Consider the following 15,406-nt stretch of genomic DNA (forward strand, 5'->3'; position numbering starts at 1 on the left):
CACGAAAATTCTGAATGAATGGAACAGACTGAGAGATGCAGCTGCTGTTTTCAGGTTCCATACACAGCTTCAGAGGTCAGGGTGATCAGTTACATGTTGGTAGGAGAGAATGAGCACTTTAACCAGTCAGTCGATTGCTGGAAAGGCGGGGACGAGGAGCTGAAGTTATGCTCTGTACTCACCTATTTGTGCTTGCGGGGGTTGAGCTTTGGCTCTTTGGTCCTGCCTCTCAACCGTCAATCAACTGGTGTACAGATTCCTGAGCCTATTGGGCTCTATCATATCTACACTTGAAACTGTGTATGGAGTCAGCCTCCACCACATCACTTCCTAATGCATTCCAACCGTTAACTACTTTGACACTGAAAAAGTTCCTTCTAACGTCCCTGTGGCTCATGTGGGTACTCAGTTTCCACCTGTGTCCCCTTGTTCGCGTCCCGCCAGTGTTGAATAGTTTATCCTTGTTTACCCGGTGTAAGCACATGTAGGTGGCCACATCTAGGTGAATGTACACACACACACACACACCCACACACACACACACACACACACACACACACACACACACACACACACACACACACACACACACACACACACACACACACCCACATGCTTGAGTTCATCACACTCTCAGCATGTGGAAACTTTGGGTCAACAGCCTCCACTACCAGCACACGCTACCCGCTACCCGCACACGCTATCCACACACGCTATCCACACACGCTATCCACACACGCTACCCGCACACGCTACCTGCACACGCTACCCACACAATCTACACGCGCACGCTACCCGCACATACCACACACACACACACACACACACACACACACACACACACACACACACACACACACACACACACACACACACACACATCGAACGAATAACAAGGAAACACAAGGACACATAGCTGTTGATAAGACCTTTGACTCCTCCCCCCCCATTACCCCCCCCCCCTCCCCCGCCTTCCAGTGCTCGGCAACACATGAGCACTGGGAGACGGGGGGGAGGGGGAGAGGGGGGGACTCACGACTCTCCTTGCAACATCACTGAAACTGATGGCCTTGTGGCCGGCGGTCGTGAACAGAGTCGAGATGCCTGCGCTTTGTAGGAGCGAGGAGGATAGCAGGAGCGGGAGGATAGCGGGAGCGAGGAGGATAGCAGGAGCGGGGAGGATAGCGGAAGCGAGGAGGATAGCGGGAGCGAGGAGGATAGCAGGAGCGGGAGGATAGCGGGAGCGAGGAGGATAGCAGGAGCGGGGAGGATAGCGGGAGCGAGGAGGATAGCAGGAGCGGGGAGGATAGCGGGAGCGAGGAGGATTGGATAGCGGGAGAGATAAATGTACTGTGGATAAGGACTTTCATAACCCCCCCCCCCCTTAGACCAGTATACGTTATAGGCCTATAAGTATCCACCTACGAAACCTCTGCATCTTTCCTGAGTCGTGGGCGGCATAATCGGAAATTAATTATTGGTATAAACAACCTCCTTGCTTTTCTGACCATGTAAACTGTTTAAGAAAGGTTAACTAAGCCATCATAATTGAAGAAAGATGTATAGGTTTCGTACATCTTCCGTACAACGTCCAAAACTAGTTTTGTTTTTATATCTTTCCTAATCTTCATCTCCCTCTTCCCCCCCTTTACCAAACACACAACACTAGTAAATAATGAATTATTTTCACGGTCTCTAAAGCATGAGAAATCATATTACAACAGGAGAAAAAAGATAGCAAAGGCCAAGGGAAGAGCGTAAGAGAGAGAGAGAGAGAGAGAGAGAGAGAGAGAGAGAGAGAGAGAGAGAGAGAGAGAGAGAGAGAGAGAGAGAGAGAGTCAGAGAGAGAGTGTGACACTGAGAGTCAGAGTCAGAGTCAGAGAGTGAGAGAGAGTCAGAGTCAGAGTGAGAGAGAGTAAGAGAGAGAGAGAGAGAGAGAGAGTAAGAGAGAGAGAGAGAGAGAGAGAGAGAGAGAGAGAGAGAGAGAGAGAGAGAGAGAGAGAGAGAGAGAGAGAGAGAGAGGGGCGCCAGAGCTCAGGCCTGGTGGTCCAGGAACAAAAGATTCCTGGAGTTATGTTTTTCTGCCAGTGTGTTTTTATGTGGCTGTGTTTGTCTGTATGTGCATTACGGGGGGGGGGTAGTGTGGTGGTGGGAGTGGTACAGTGGGGGAGGGGTACATTATGGTACAATTTACCGGGTAACAGAATAGACGTGCGTGTGTGTGTCGACTGGATTGTTTCAAACGAAGGTTAGACATATTAACGAGTGAGAGTTTCTGTGGAGTTTCGAGCAGGAACAGGGCCTCATTTGAGGCAAATAGGCCTACACGACGTCGATTATTTTATCCGCATGTCTCTACCGGCGGGTTAGTCGTCTCGTTGGTTAAAGTCTACACTACGGGAAGTGTCGATATGTCCATAGACACACCTGGACTATGAACCCCCTTTCTCCCTTCCCTCTTCCTCCTCCCCCTTTCCCCCTCACCCCTTCCCCCTCCCCCTCACCCCTTCCCCCTCCCACCTTTCCCCCCTTTCCCCCTCCCACCTTTCCCCCCCCCCCAACTTTCCCCCCTTCCCCTTCAAGCCTAATGAATGACTGTGTCTAAAGTCAAATGTGTTGTTGTCATTACCCTTCCCTCAAAGATGGAGGTTCAGATCAGCTTCAAGGTAGTCTTCATCTAGAACCCGCTCTCGCACAAGACTGTACATATATGACTTATTGCTTATAGTCACTATTTGGCTGATTAATAAGTACATATGTTGGATATGCCAAGTTATATTTTGTCTTTAGGGTACAAACTCTTCCTATAGATTTGCTAAACACCAGTTTTAATATTTGGTATTTCTTTTCCAGTTTTATTAAACATTAGAGATTTTATACAATATTTGACAATATCCTGAGTTACTTTACAAGTTATTTAAATATTTTGGTTTTGATTTATTATTTTTATAAAACTGTAATATCAAAATAGGTATACGTTATGTACTAATTGTAATTAAGAAGCAATAAGATGTTTATCTTAACATACTAAGAAGGTTAGGTTAGGTCGGTGTTTTCTATTCAGCTTTTCAAGGTAAACTCAAATATTCACAATAAATTAGTATGTCACATATGCACTTATTAATAAGCCAATATTGACTATAAGCAAGTGCGAGAACGGGTTGTCATCTGATGGCCTGCATGCTGGAGGGAATCGCAAAGACGAGGGGCCAGTTTGGCAGGTTAAGTGTGGCTTGGCCTGGTGGAGGTGACCGTGTCTTGAGGTCGGGGTAAGGAGTCAACTCGTTATTTGTACCTGATCATTGGTTTCATACGTACACATACACAGGTGGGGGCGGTGGATGAGTGGACAGCACGCTGGACACGTAATCCTGTGGTCCGGGGTTCGATTCCCGGCGCCGGCGAGAAACAATGGGCAGAGTTTCTTTCACACTGATGCTCTTGTTACCTAAATAGGTACCTGGGAGTTAGATAGCTGCTAGGGCAGCATCCCTGGGGATGTCTGTGCGTATAAGAGAGAGAAATATGTAGCAGATTTGATAGGACAAACATATTTCGGGAGTACATTAGACAACTGACGGTTTGAAAGGTGGGGTCCAAGAGCTAATAGCTCGATCCTGCAGGCGCAAATAGTAAATACAAACAGCATAGCGAAGGTGAGACCCACTATCATACATGCAGCCCCCAGCATGGAACCCCTACCTGAAACAGGACAAGGAAAAACTAGAAAAGGTCCAAAGATATGCAACGAGACTCGTTCCTGTGATGAAGAGATTGAACTATGAGGAATGATTGAGAGAACTCGCCCTTCCCACACTGAAAGAGAGGAGAGGAGATAGGGGAGACATGATAACAACATGTAAGATCCTCAAGGGGAATTGACAGACAAAACAGCATTGTTTAAAGCTAGAAACAACAAGGACAAAGAGTCATAGATGGAAAGTAAAAACTGAAATGAGCCTCAGACACACCAGAAAAATCTTATAAGTATTAGAGGTGTCAACAAGTGGAACAGATCAGATGCAAAAGTCGTTGAAGCTAATTAAAAGTTTGAAATGAAAATATGAAAAATGCGTGAGAAAAAAAAAGTCATGGCATTAATCTAAGAAAGATCGGAAGGCGGGGCCAGGAGCTTAACGCGACCCTGCAAGCACATCTAAGTGAGCACATCAAAGTGAGCACATCAACATGAACACATCAAAATGAGCACATCAAAATGAACACATCAAAATGAGCACATCAAAATGAACACATCAAAGTGAACACATCACAGTGAGCACATCCGGCACAGACACATCCCTTCTCGACAAGCCACAAACCTCTCTGTGCTACAGCTGAACGTCAAATGTCAAGTAACTAGGTAAAAACACAATCGGAGACCGAGCCCCACCCTTGAGCACAGTTTTTCTCCTGCCCACGGTTCCTGCTCCTTGGCTTAAGATCAAGTGTTTGCTGCTGAGCAAGACCTCGTGTACTTGACCGTCAAGGGGGACCGAGTGAACATATTCCTTCACCAAACTCCTGCAGCAAATGATGTCAAAAGCTGAAATTTTTAACGGCTGTTCCCTGGGAACCTTGATACACAGCATCCTGATCACAGCATTATGGTCACAGCATCCTGATCACAGCATTCTGATCACAGCATCCTGATCACAGCATCCTGATCACAGCATCCTGGTCACAGCATCCTGATCACAGCATCCTGGTCACAGCATCCTGATCACAGCATTCTGATCACAGCATCCTGATCACAGCATCCTGATCACAGCATCCTGATCACAACATCCTGATCACAGCATCCTGATCCCAGCATCCTGATCCCAGCATCCTGATCCCAGCATCCTGATCCCAGCCTCAGAATGCTGTGTATCAGGGGCAGGTGATGATGGCATCAATATATATATACATCTCGCGATGCTTAATGCAACAAGTAATTAATCAAGCATAAATATTTTCAAACGATCAGTTTTTAATTAATTTTGGGATAATTTTAGACTTGCTGTGAGTCATACGACTGTCGGTGAAGTATCTTGTATCATCGGGATAATCTACACTATGGTGCCTGTGTCTGAGGAGTTCAAGGAACGCATGTTCGATCCCAATGTACACCGTCGCAATAAATATGCATTGATTCACTACTCTATTGGAATTTCATTGTGCATTCTATAGATGACGGTCCGAGGTGATGACACACTGTTGTTGTTGTTTAAGACTCAGTTACCCGGAACAAAATGTTCCAAGTAGCACGGGCTATGGTGAGCCCGTAGTGGACTTATCGTGGCACAGGAGCGGGGGCTGCATAACTCGCAGCCCCGACACAATCTTAGCAAGAACTTAAGAGTACTGATGATGACAGGTGTGGCTCCTCGATCATTGTCTGATTGATTGATTGATTGATTGATTGGTGAAGACTAAGCTACCCAAGAGGTGGTAAGGGCATGAATAGCCCCGTAAGGTCATTGTCGCTGTCATATTAGTGCTAAACACCCAAGGTGTTCACCCGAGAGACACTATATAGAGTGAAATGCAGAGTGAGGCGTGTTTGAACTCTACACACACACACACACACACACACACACACACACACACACACACACACACACACACACACACACACAGGTGAGTACACACAGTAGAAGCGTGGGGAGCTCAGGTCACAAGGGTGTAACCTAAGTTGAGTGACTCTGTGGTGTCTCCATGTCTCTAAGTGGGTGGTGTCTCCATGTCTCTAAGTGGGTGGTGTCTCCATGTCTCTAAGTGGGTGGTGTCTCCATGTCTCTAAGTGGGTGGTGTCTCCATGTCTCTAAGTGGGGGGTGTCTCCATGTCTCTAAGTGGGGGGTGTCTCCATGTCTCTAAGTGGGGGGTGTCTCCATGTCTCTAAGTGGGTGGTGTCTCCATGTCTCTAAGTGGGGGGTGTCTCCATGTCTCTTAGTGGGTGGTGTCTCCATGTCTCTTAGTGGGTGGTGTCTCCATGTCTTTTAGTGGGTGGTGTCTCCATGTCTCTAAGTGGGTGGTGTCTCCATGTCTCTAAGTGGGTGGTGTCTCCATGTCTCTAAGTGGGTGGTGTCTCCATGTCTCTTAGTGGGTGGTGTCTCCATGTCTCTAAGTGAGTGGTGTCTCCATGTCTCTAAGTGAGTGGTGTCTCCATGTCTCTTAGTAGGTGGTGTCTCCATGTCTCTTAGTGGGTGGTGTCTCCATGTCTCTTAGTGGGTGGTGTCTCCATGTCTCTAAGTGGGTGGTGTCTCCATGTCTCTTAGTGGGTGGTGTCTCCATGTCTCTTAGTGGGTGGTGTCTCCATGTCTCTTAGTGGGTGGTGTCTCCATGTCTCTTAGTGGGTGGTGTCTCCATGTCTCTTAGTGGGTGGTGTCTCCATGTCTCTAAGTGGGTGGTGTCTCCATGTCTCTAAGTGGGTGGTGTCTCCATGTCTCTAAGTGGGGGGTGTCTCCATGTCTCTAAGTGGGGGGTGTCTCCATGTCTCTAAGTGGGTGGTGTCTCCATGTCTCTTAGTGGGTGGTGTCTCCATGTCTCTAAGTGAGTGGTGTCTCCATGTCTCTTAGTGGGTGGTGTCTCCATGTCTCTTAGTGGGTGGTGTCTCCATGTCTCTTAGTGGGTGGTGTCTCCATGTCTCTTAGTGGGTGGTGTCTCCATGTCTCTAAGTGGGTGGTGTCTCCATGTCTCTAAGTGGGTGGTGTCTCCATGTCTCTAAGTGGGTGGTGTCTCCATGTCTCTTAGTGGGTGGTGTCTCCATGTCTCTAAGTGAGTGGTGTCTCCATGTCTCTTAGTGGGTGGTGTCTCCATGTCTCTTAGTGGGTGGTGTCTCCATGTCTCTTAGTGGGTGGTGTCTCCATGTCTCTAAGTGGGTGGTGTCTCCATGTCTCTAAGTGGGTGGTGTCTCCATGTCTCTAAGTGGGTGGTGTCTCCATGTCTCTTAGTGGGTGGTGTCTCCATGTCTCTAAGTGAGTGGTGTCTCCATGTCTCTTAGTGGGTGGTGTCTCCATGTCTCTTAGTGGGTGGTGTCTCCATGTCTCTTAGTGGGTGGTGTCTCCATGTCTCTAAGTGGGTGGTGTCTCCATGTCTCTAAGTGGGTGGTGTCTCCATGTCTCTAAGTGGGTGGTGTCTCCATGTCTCTTAGTGGGTGGTGTCTCCATGTCTCTAAGTGAGTGGTGTCTCCATGTCTCTTAGTGGGTGGTGTCTCCATGTCTCTTAGTGGGTGGTGTCTCCATGTCTCTTAGTGGGTGGTGTCTCCATGTCTCTAAGTGGGTGGTGTCTCCATGTCTCTAAGTGGGTGGTGTCTCCATGTCTCTAAGTGGGTGGTGTCTCCATGTCTCTAAGTGGGGGGTGTCTCCATGTCTTTAAGTGGGGGGTGTCTCCATGTCTCTAAGTGGGGGGTGTCTCCATGTCTCTTAGTGGGTGGTGTCTCCATGTCTCTTAGTGGGTGGTGTCTCCATGTCTCTTAGTGGGTGGTGTCTCCATGTCTCTTAGTGGGTGGTGTCTCCATGTCTCTTAGTGGGTGGTGTCTCCATGTCTCTAAGTGGGTGGTGTCTCCATGTCTCTAAGTGGGTGGTGTCTCCATGTCTCTAAGTGGGGGGTGTCTCCATGTCTCTAAGTGGGGGGTGTCTCCATGTCTCTAAGTGGGGGGTGTCTCCATGTCTCTAAGTGGGTGGTGTCTCCATGTCTCTAAGTGGGTGGTGTCTCCATGTCTCTAAGTGGGGGGTGTCTCCATGTCTCTAAGTGGGTGGTGTCTCCATGTCTCTAAGTGGGTGGTGTCTCCATGTCTCTAAGTGGGTGGTGTCTCCATGTCTCTAAGTGGGGGGTGTCTCCATGTCTCTAAGTGGGTGGTGTCTCCATGTCTCTAAGTGGGTGGTGTCTCCATGTTTCTAAGTGGGTGGTGTCTCCATGTCTCTAAGTGGGTGGTGTCTCCATGTCTCTAAGTGGGTGGTGTCTCCATGTCTCTAAGTGGGGGGTGTCTCCATGTCTCTAAGTGGGTGGTGTCTCCATGTCTCTAAGTGGGTGGTGTCTCCATGTCTCTAAGTGGGTGGTGTCTCCATGTCTCTAAGTGGGTGGTGTCTCCATGTCTCTAAGTGGGTGGTGTCTCCATGTCTCTAAGTGGGTGGTGTCTCCATGTCTCTAAGTGGGTGGTGTCTCCATGTCTCTAAGTGGGTGGTGTCTCCCATGTCTCTAAGTGGATGGTGTCTCCATGTCTCTAAGTGGGTGGTGTCCCCATGTCTCTAAGTGGGTGGTGTCCCCCATGTCTCTAAGCAGGCAGTGTCCTCATGTCTGTATGTAGGGGGAGGTGGCTGTGTATTGCCTAGTCGATGAGTGAATTGTATTGTATTATGTATGTTTACCACTTGGTTATTTTAATTAGTTCTAAAGAATTAGAGCTGTTAGAGTCGAAGAGCATGCCAGAGCCTCAGCTGCATCTGTCAGCGACCACAATGTGTTAGTCGTCTCCTTACTTTGACATGGTTAAGTAATGACTGAAGAACGACGCCATTTGCGACGCTTTCTTAATCAAATTTGACTCCTTGTATATGTACTTCCGCTTCCTTTAAGACACAAATCCCGGTATTAACCCATGCGTCAACCCCCACCCACGGCAACCCACCCCCTTCCACCCCACAGCAAACCCCCCACCGCCTCCAAATACTGCTCCATGGCAGGCATTTCCAGGCAACATTCCCTAGAACAAAACACTGCCCCGTACTGGTCTCTTGTAACACTGTACCCTCCCCAGGAAGGGGACGTCCCCTCACACTCTTGCCCCCCAGCTGTAGCCCCCTCTGCCCTTGGGTAGGTACACCCTCCTCCCCCAACGCCACACCCCCGCCGTGCCCAGGGTGTAGCCTCGTACAAGGAGCCAACCTCTCTCACCTCCACAACGCCAGATTGTGGAGGTGACAATCCACCTAGTGGGTTTTCCAGATTGTTCAACGAGAGCAGACAACTGGTTTGTGTGACTGGCCTGTGCATCAATGCACCAACTTGAGCAGCTGTGCACGGTTCTGCCCTCGCTCACGTCACACGCTGGGCACGGAGAGCGCTGGGCACGGAGCACGGGCCCAGCGTGCTCCCAGCGTGCCAGGGGGTCCCTTTAGTGATCCTAGACTTGCTTCCCCCGCACCGGTTGCCTCCAGCCGGCAATGACAGACGCCCCAATATCCTCTCTGGTAATCATCTCACCGTTGGCAGTTTCTCACAGAGAAGGAAGGTATAGACGAAAGAAGGAACTGGGACAGCGGGTGAATGCGTCACGTTGACCCATGTAGGGGGTGGCGGGTGATCACGTTGACCCATGTAGGGGGTGGGGGGGGGTGATCATGTTGCCCCATGTAGGGGGTGGGGGGGTGATCATGTTGCCCCATGTAGGGGGTGGGGGAAGCATGATAACTCGATCCAGTTGTCATGCTAGAAAGATTATCTCATAGATCTATCCCGTCGTCACTGGGACTTTTCTGTGTAAAAAATACATCATAACGGTAATACATAAGAATAGAGTGAACCACAGTAAGCCTATTGGCCCATACGAGGCAGAGCCTATTCATACGCCCTCTCAAACTCTTAAATTCATGTCTGTCCTTCGCTTGAAACAACCCAGCGATTCCACATCTATTATGCAACGCGGTAAAATCCGTTCTAAAAATCATCAGGCCAATTTTTATACAAGTATAATTCGCCTGGATCTTTTTTTCTGAATGTTCATTTGTTCAATGGGCATTGTTTCATGTTTTTTTTGTCGATGTAGTTCATACAGCGTCACAACGTCACAAACGCAGTGCTTCTGACGAATTTATGGGGGAGGGAGGGAATTGTCAGGGGGAAAGCGCCAAGTCATTACGACTATATAGCACTGGGAAGGGGTCAGGATAAGGATTTCGGATGGGACGGGGGATAGGAATGTTGTCAAACCACTTGGACGGTCGGGGATTGAACGCCGACCTGCATATAGCGAGACCGTCGCTCTACCGTCTAGCCTAAGTGGTTGGACACTTATGGGGGAAGGTTACACTGGAGTTCCTGGGCAAATTCCAGTGGGGTTTATATCATATTCCCCCACTGGAATATGTGTTATATCACATATCATATCGCAGTAATTACACTATTATTGATTGGCAATTATATACCCCCCCTCCCGTGTCTATCATCCATTCATAACATGTCTTCTATTCGTGCAACCCTCCCTTGCTAATTATCCATTCTCTTCCTGCCCATTGCCCTTTCACAGCCTGCCCTATTTTCCATTAATAACATGCATATTTACCATTTTCTCACGGCCTATTACCCATGTATTCACCCCCCCCCCCTTGCCTAGTGTCCATTTTTCGCCAGAGACATGAAAATTTGCTTTACTTATGTAAGAAATGACAATGTTGCAAGGTCAGTACACTGCAATGTACAACGCCGCAAGGACATTGTAAATGTACAATGCAGGGAGATACAAAATAGTTTCTTATAGCTGCCTCCTCTCACACCTCAACACAGCACCTCACCAGGTCTGAATAAAATAGATTACCACCCCGTAACAGGCCTTTCTCTCTCTCTCTCTCTCCTTCCGACCCTCCGACAGGAGAGGGTGCAGAAGGAGCTGCAGGAGTGCCAGCCTGCAGGTGGCGCTGAGGTCACCATGGAGGACGCCCATCTCCTGCCTTACACTCAAGCCTCCATACTGGAGACTCAGAGACTCAGGAGCATCCTGCCCCTTGGAATACCTCACGGGACGACGCAGGTGAGGCTTTCAGGTGTAGCTGACATGCAGGTGAGGACTTTTGAGATGATTAACTGATGAGGCTCCCCCAGGTGACCTATATGAACGTATAGTCATAAGCTATGTGACCTATATGACCTATAATCCCAGACTATGACGTTGATTATGACCAAATAGTTCATCACAATAAACTAAAAATTAAACGAACCTTAAATCAGTGACCCATTTGATGTTTAGGTTGTTTTTGACTCCCCATAGAAGGTCCTTATGCACAACAGTGAGACAGGGGTAGCACTTTCCGTAGAGTTTTTTTCAGTTCAACGCATCGTGAGCAGGAACTACGGCATGATCTCCCGCACTACATCACTGAATGCCCAGTTATTAGACCTTTCAGACCAGTTGGCATGAGGTACCTGGAGCTTTGCAATTACTTTATTCACTCTCGTATTCTTGAAGATATCCTCACAGTATACCCAAAATTTGCCAGTGCAGGCTATTAAACACATGGCTCTGTATGACTAACCATCCTGCGAGATGGGGACTTGTATTACCACTGCTACCTTATTCAATCTTGTGTTGTTGATATCCTCAAAATGCATCCGGAGTCTGCCAGTGCAGACCGCTTATCACATGTCTCTGTATGACTAACCATCCTGTGTGATGGGGATTTTTTAGCATCACTTAGTTAGCTTTTTTGACACACTGTACTCCACTTCATATAGTCTAGGGTAGCTGCACTAATGCAGATGTACCTCATGTATTAATAAAAAAAAAAAAAAAAAAAAAAAGAAGAAATGAAGAATATATATATATATATATATATATATATATATATATATATATATATATATATATATATATATATATATATATATATATATAATATTAGTATATTTTGGTAGCAGTCTTTTCTGTAGACATATATTATTAAATATGACCGAAAAAGTAAGATTAATAATTCTTACACGAATTTTCTCAATGTTTCTTATATTTTTTTCACTGTTGATGGTAAGTGAAAAATCAATTCTCCAAAATTCATTTTTATTTCTAGACTAGAAATAAAAATGAATTTTGGAGAATTGATTTTTCAGTTACCATCAACAGTGAAAAAAAATATAAGAAACATTGAGAAAATTCGTGTTAGAATTATATATAATATATATATATATATATATATATATATATATATATATATATATATATATATATATATATATATATATATATATATATATATATATATATATATATATACGCTTTCTGAGGCCTAATAGAGTACATATATGTGCTCTATTAGGCCTTTGTTTTTTAGGGTTACCTCTCCCGGACTCCATAAAGTGAATAGTACCAAATGCTACTATCCAACTGTCCATTACGTCAATATATGTACGGTGGTCCCGCGTAGTTTGAAAATGAGTTGTTTGTGTGACCGCATATATATATAATGCTAACGAGCATATTTACATTTTGTTCTGTCCTCCGTGGACAGGGTTAGAGACGGGTTCAACACATAGTTTAGCTTGGATACTCTCCGGAAGGATGCCGGAGTCACGTGACTCTGCTTGGCTGGAAATCAGGAACTTGACGGCTTCGCGATGATTGCCCGTTGTATTTCTACGGAGCTTTTGTTAATTCCCGTGGAACCTCATTTATGGGCTCGTGGAACACCTAATTGTTCCGTGGCGCCCTAGTTGGGAAGCTTCAACTTTGCAACACCCCGATCCTCCCCCCTCTCTCTCCACACAATACCTCCGCGACAAGCAGAGCGACACAGTGACTGGTCCAATCACTACTAGGTGTAGAGAATGCAGGTTGTATACGTAGGTGTATGTGTGTAACTGTATAACTGAACCATCTCTTCCATTCTACTGCACCCCCCCCCCCCCTCCCGGTCAGGAGCTGACGATCGACGGCTACCGGATCCCTAAGGGCACCATGCTACTGCCGCTGCTGTGGCAGGTCCACCACGACCCCGACACCTGGAGTAACCCCGACCAGTACCGACCAGAGAGGTTCCTCGACCAGGAGGGCCAAGTCATTCGACACCCGGCGTTCATGCCCTTCCAGACAGGTGTGTGGGTGAGGGGAAGTGTGTATGGGTTGTTCAATATTAAGCAAAACACATACACCTGAGTGGACAGTGGTTGGGGGGCTTGGGGAACACACACACACACACACACACACACACACACACACACACACACACACACACTAACGATGCCTCCTCTCACACACAGGACGCAGGATGTGCATCGGAGACGAGTTCGCCAAGATGATCCTCTTCGTCTTCACCACCAAGATCCTCCTGCGTTTCAAGGTGGACCTTGAGCCAGGTGTCAAGGACGACCCATCCAAGGACCCGGTGTGTGGCATCTCCCTCTGCCCGCGACCCTTCAAGCTGGTCTTCACCCCAAGAGTCTCACAGGCTGATGAGAACTGAATCCAGCTCCTTCACTTGTATTTGAAGTTGTATTCACAGTTGTATTTGCAGTTTTATTTGCAGATTATTTGCTGAAATAATAATTTTAATTATACTAGTTATAATGTTAATAGTTATAATGATAATTCAAATCAACAAACTATTATAAAAGTAAAATAATACAATTTGTATTTGCTTACCAGAATTAGTTATTAACTTTAATACTTGCAAAGTATTTTTATGTCCAGTTGTGTGCAGTAGTGCTGGTATAAACATTCACTCGATTACGATAGTGTTGTTAACCAAGCAGCAAGATGTTTCAATATTTGTATAGAATTCAATGCTATGTTGACCAGACCACACACACTAGAAGGTGAAGGGACGACGACGTTTCGGTCCATCCTGGACCATTCTCAAGTCGATTGTTGGTCTGGTGAACATTCTTCAGCCACGTTATTGTGACTCATCGCCTGCAATTCAATGCTATGATGGCTTCCAAAGTGTGTACCAAAATCTTATAGTTGACTGCAGGCGATACGAACCAGATGTGCCGATGGGGTGGGAACACCTGTAGGGGGGAGAGGGGGGGGAGAGGTTGTTGAAGGGGTCGCATGCGGTTTGTTCTTGCGGGAGGAAGCAGGTGTGGAAAAGACAGAATCTTGCATTGGCCTACAGGCCGTCTGCGGCTGTGTTCCGTATAGTTCTTACATGTTCTCACGCTCACTGGAGGGGACTCTTTCGTCACTCTCCGCCTCCTATATTTTAATCCATATATGTGGCCTTAGCCTTAGACGCAATATTAAAAAAAGATATATATAGATAAAAACTTCGTGTGAATCCCGTCTTCTGCAGTCAACACTAAGGTGCTGACGTCGGCTCTAATGTGATGTATTAGTTTTGAGAATTTCTTGAACGGGATTTCTGTACTCCCCCTCCCTCCCCCCCCTCGTGAAATGGAAAAATAAAACAAAAAATATTATTATTATTATTATTATTATTATTATTATTATTATTATTATTGTTGTTAATCCTTTATTTTGGGTTTATATGCACTTATTACATTTAGTTACGTAACCTCGCTAGCTTTTTAGTGCTTTCATCAAGCCTAAAGGACTAATGGATATATATATATATATATATATATATATATATATATATATATATATATATATATATATATATATATATATAAATATATACTGTATAATGTGTGTGCGTAATAAAAAATTCAGAACAAAAGAAGTATTTCTTTACCTATTATAGAAAGCAGTTCAGGAAGACCAAGTGCTTCCAGTCCAATTTTTTTTTATTTCCATTTTTTTATACTTTTATATAAAAAAAGTTTCCTCGTTTTTTGAAAAGCCAGAGGCCAGGGGGTTCTCATCCTTGAGGAGATATGTCGCAAGGAATGTTAGTTTTCCTAATTAGGAGGAAAAGAGTGCTAAGGCAGTAGGACTATATATATATATATATATATATATATATATATATATATATATATATATATATATATATATATATATATATATATATATATATATATAGCGGTTGAACGGGACATATAAGGGCACGGGGAGCTGGGATATGAAGATGGTGTTCTGGACTTGCGCCGTCGGGAATCGAACGCGACCTAGCAGCATTAAGAAGCCTTATTAGCGGGGCCTTCGCCCTACTGACCAGTCCATGTGCACTGTAATTTCCGCACATTAAATGTCTTCACAGGAAACATAGCGTACCTTCCAGGACGAATACTATGTCTTCCAGGACGAATACTATGTCTTCCAGGACGAATACTATGTCTTCCAGGACGAATACTATGTCTTCCAGGACGAATACTATGTCTTCCAGGACGAATACTATGTCTTCCAGGACAAATACCGTACCTTCCAGGACAATAACCTCAGCCACGAGCCTCTGCGTAGTCCTCTGGAAGGTCCAGTTCGCTCCAGTACACACCAGGGGGAGGGAGGGAGGGAGGGGTAGCCCCTCAAGAGACCAGACAGGTGCATTGGTCTCCCTCCCACCCTCCCTTCCGCCCTCTTCCACCTTTTCCTCCGCCTTCAGAGGGAAGGAGTGTGCGTGAGTACACAGGTGGGGGCTACACTCGGCTACACTCACCGGTGGAACCTCATCACAGAGTGTATGGGCAAGTATTTGCTACTTGACTATACAACTTCGCCTATCAAGAATGGAATACCTGGATCTTATACACAGTGTGAAATTATGCGTGTGTGTGTGTGTCAGATGCAGGACTATTATAGGTTTTGACCAACTTATATGG

General features: G+C 46.1%; 1 protein-coding gene across 1 annotated transcript in view; it reads left to right on the top strand.

The window, feature by feature from the left end:
* phtm (cytochrome P450 enzyme phantom) overlaps positions 1-14,330 on the top strand; it is a 104,307-nt gene extending 89,977 nt beyond the window's left edge. Inside the window, exons 8-10 of the mRNA XM_069300696.1 lie at positions 10,569-10,727; positions 12,603-12,777; positions 12,944-14,330. Coding sequence (XP_069156797.1) covers positions 10,569-10,727; positions 12,603-12,777; positions 12,944-13,146 — 537 coding nt within the window. The 3' untranslated portion in view covers positions 13,147-14,330. The remainder of the gene's footprint in view (positions 1-10,568; positions 10,728-12,602; positions 12,778-12,943) is intronic.
* The last annotated feature ends 1,076 nt before the right edge of the window (positions 14,331-15,406 follow it).

Source organism: Procambarus clarkii, chromosome 44 (assembly GCF_040958095.1).
Source record: "Procambarus clarkii isolate CNS0578487 chromosome 44, FALCON_Pclarkii_2.0, whole genome shotgun sequence".
Classification (NCBI taxonomy): domain Eukaryota; kingdom Metazoa; phylum Arthropoda; class Malacostraca; order Decapoda; family Cambaridae; genus Procambarus; species Procambarus clarkii.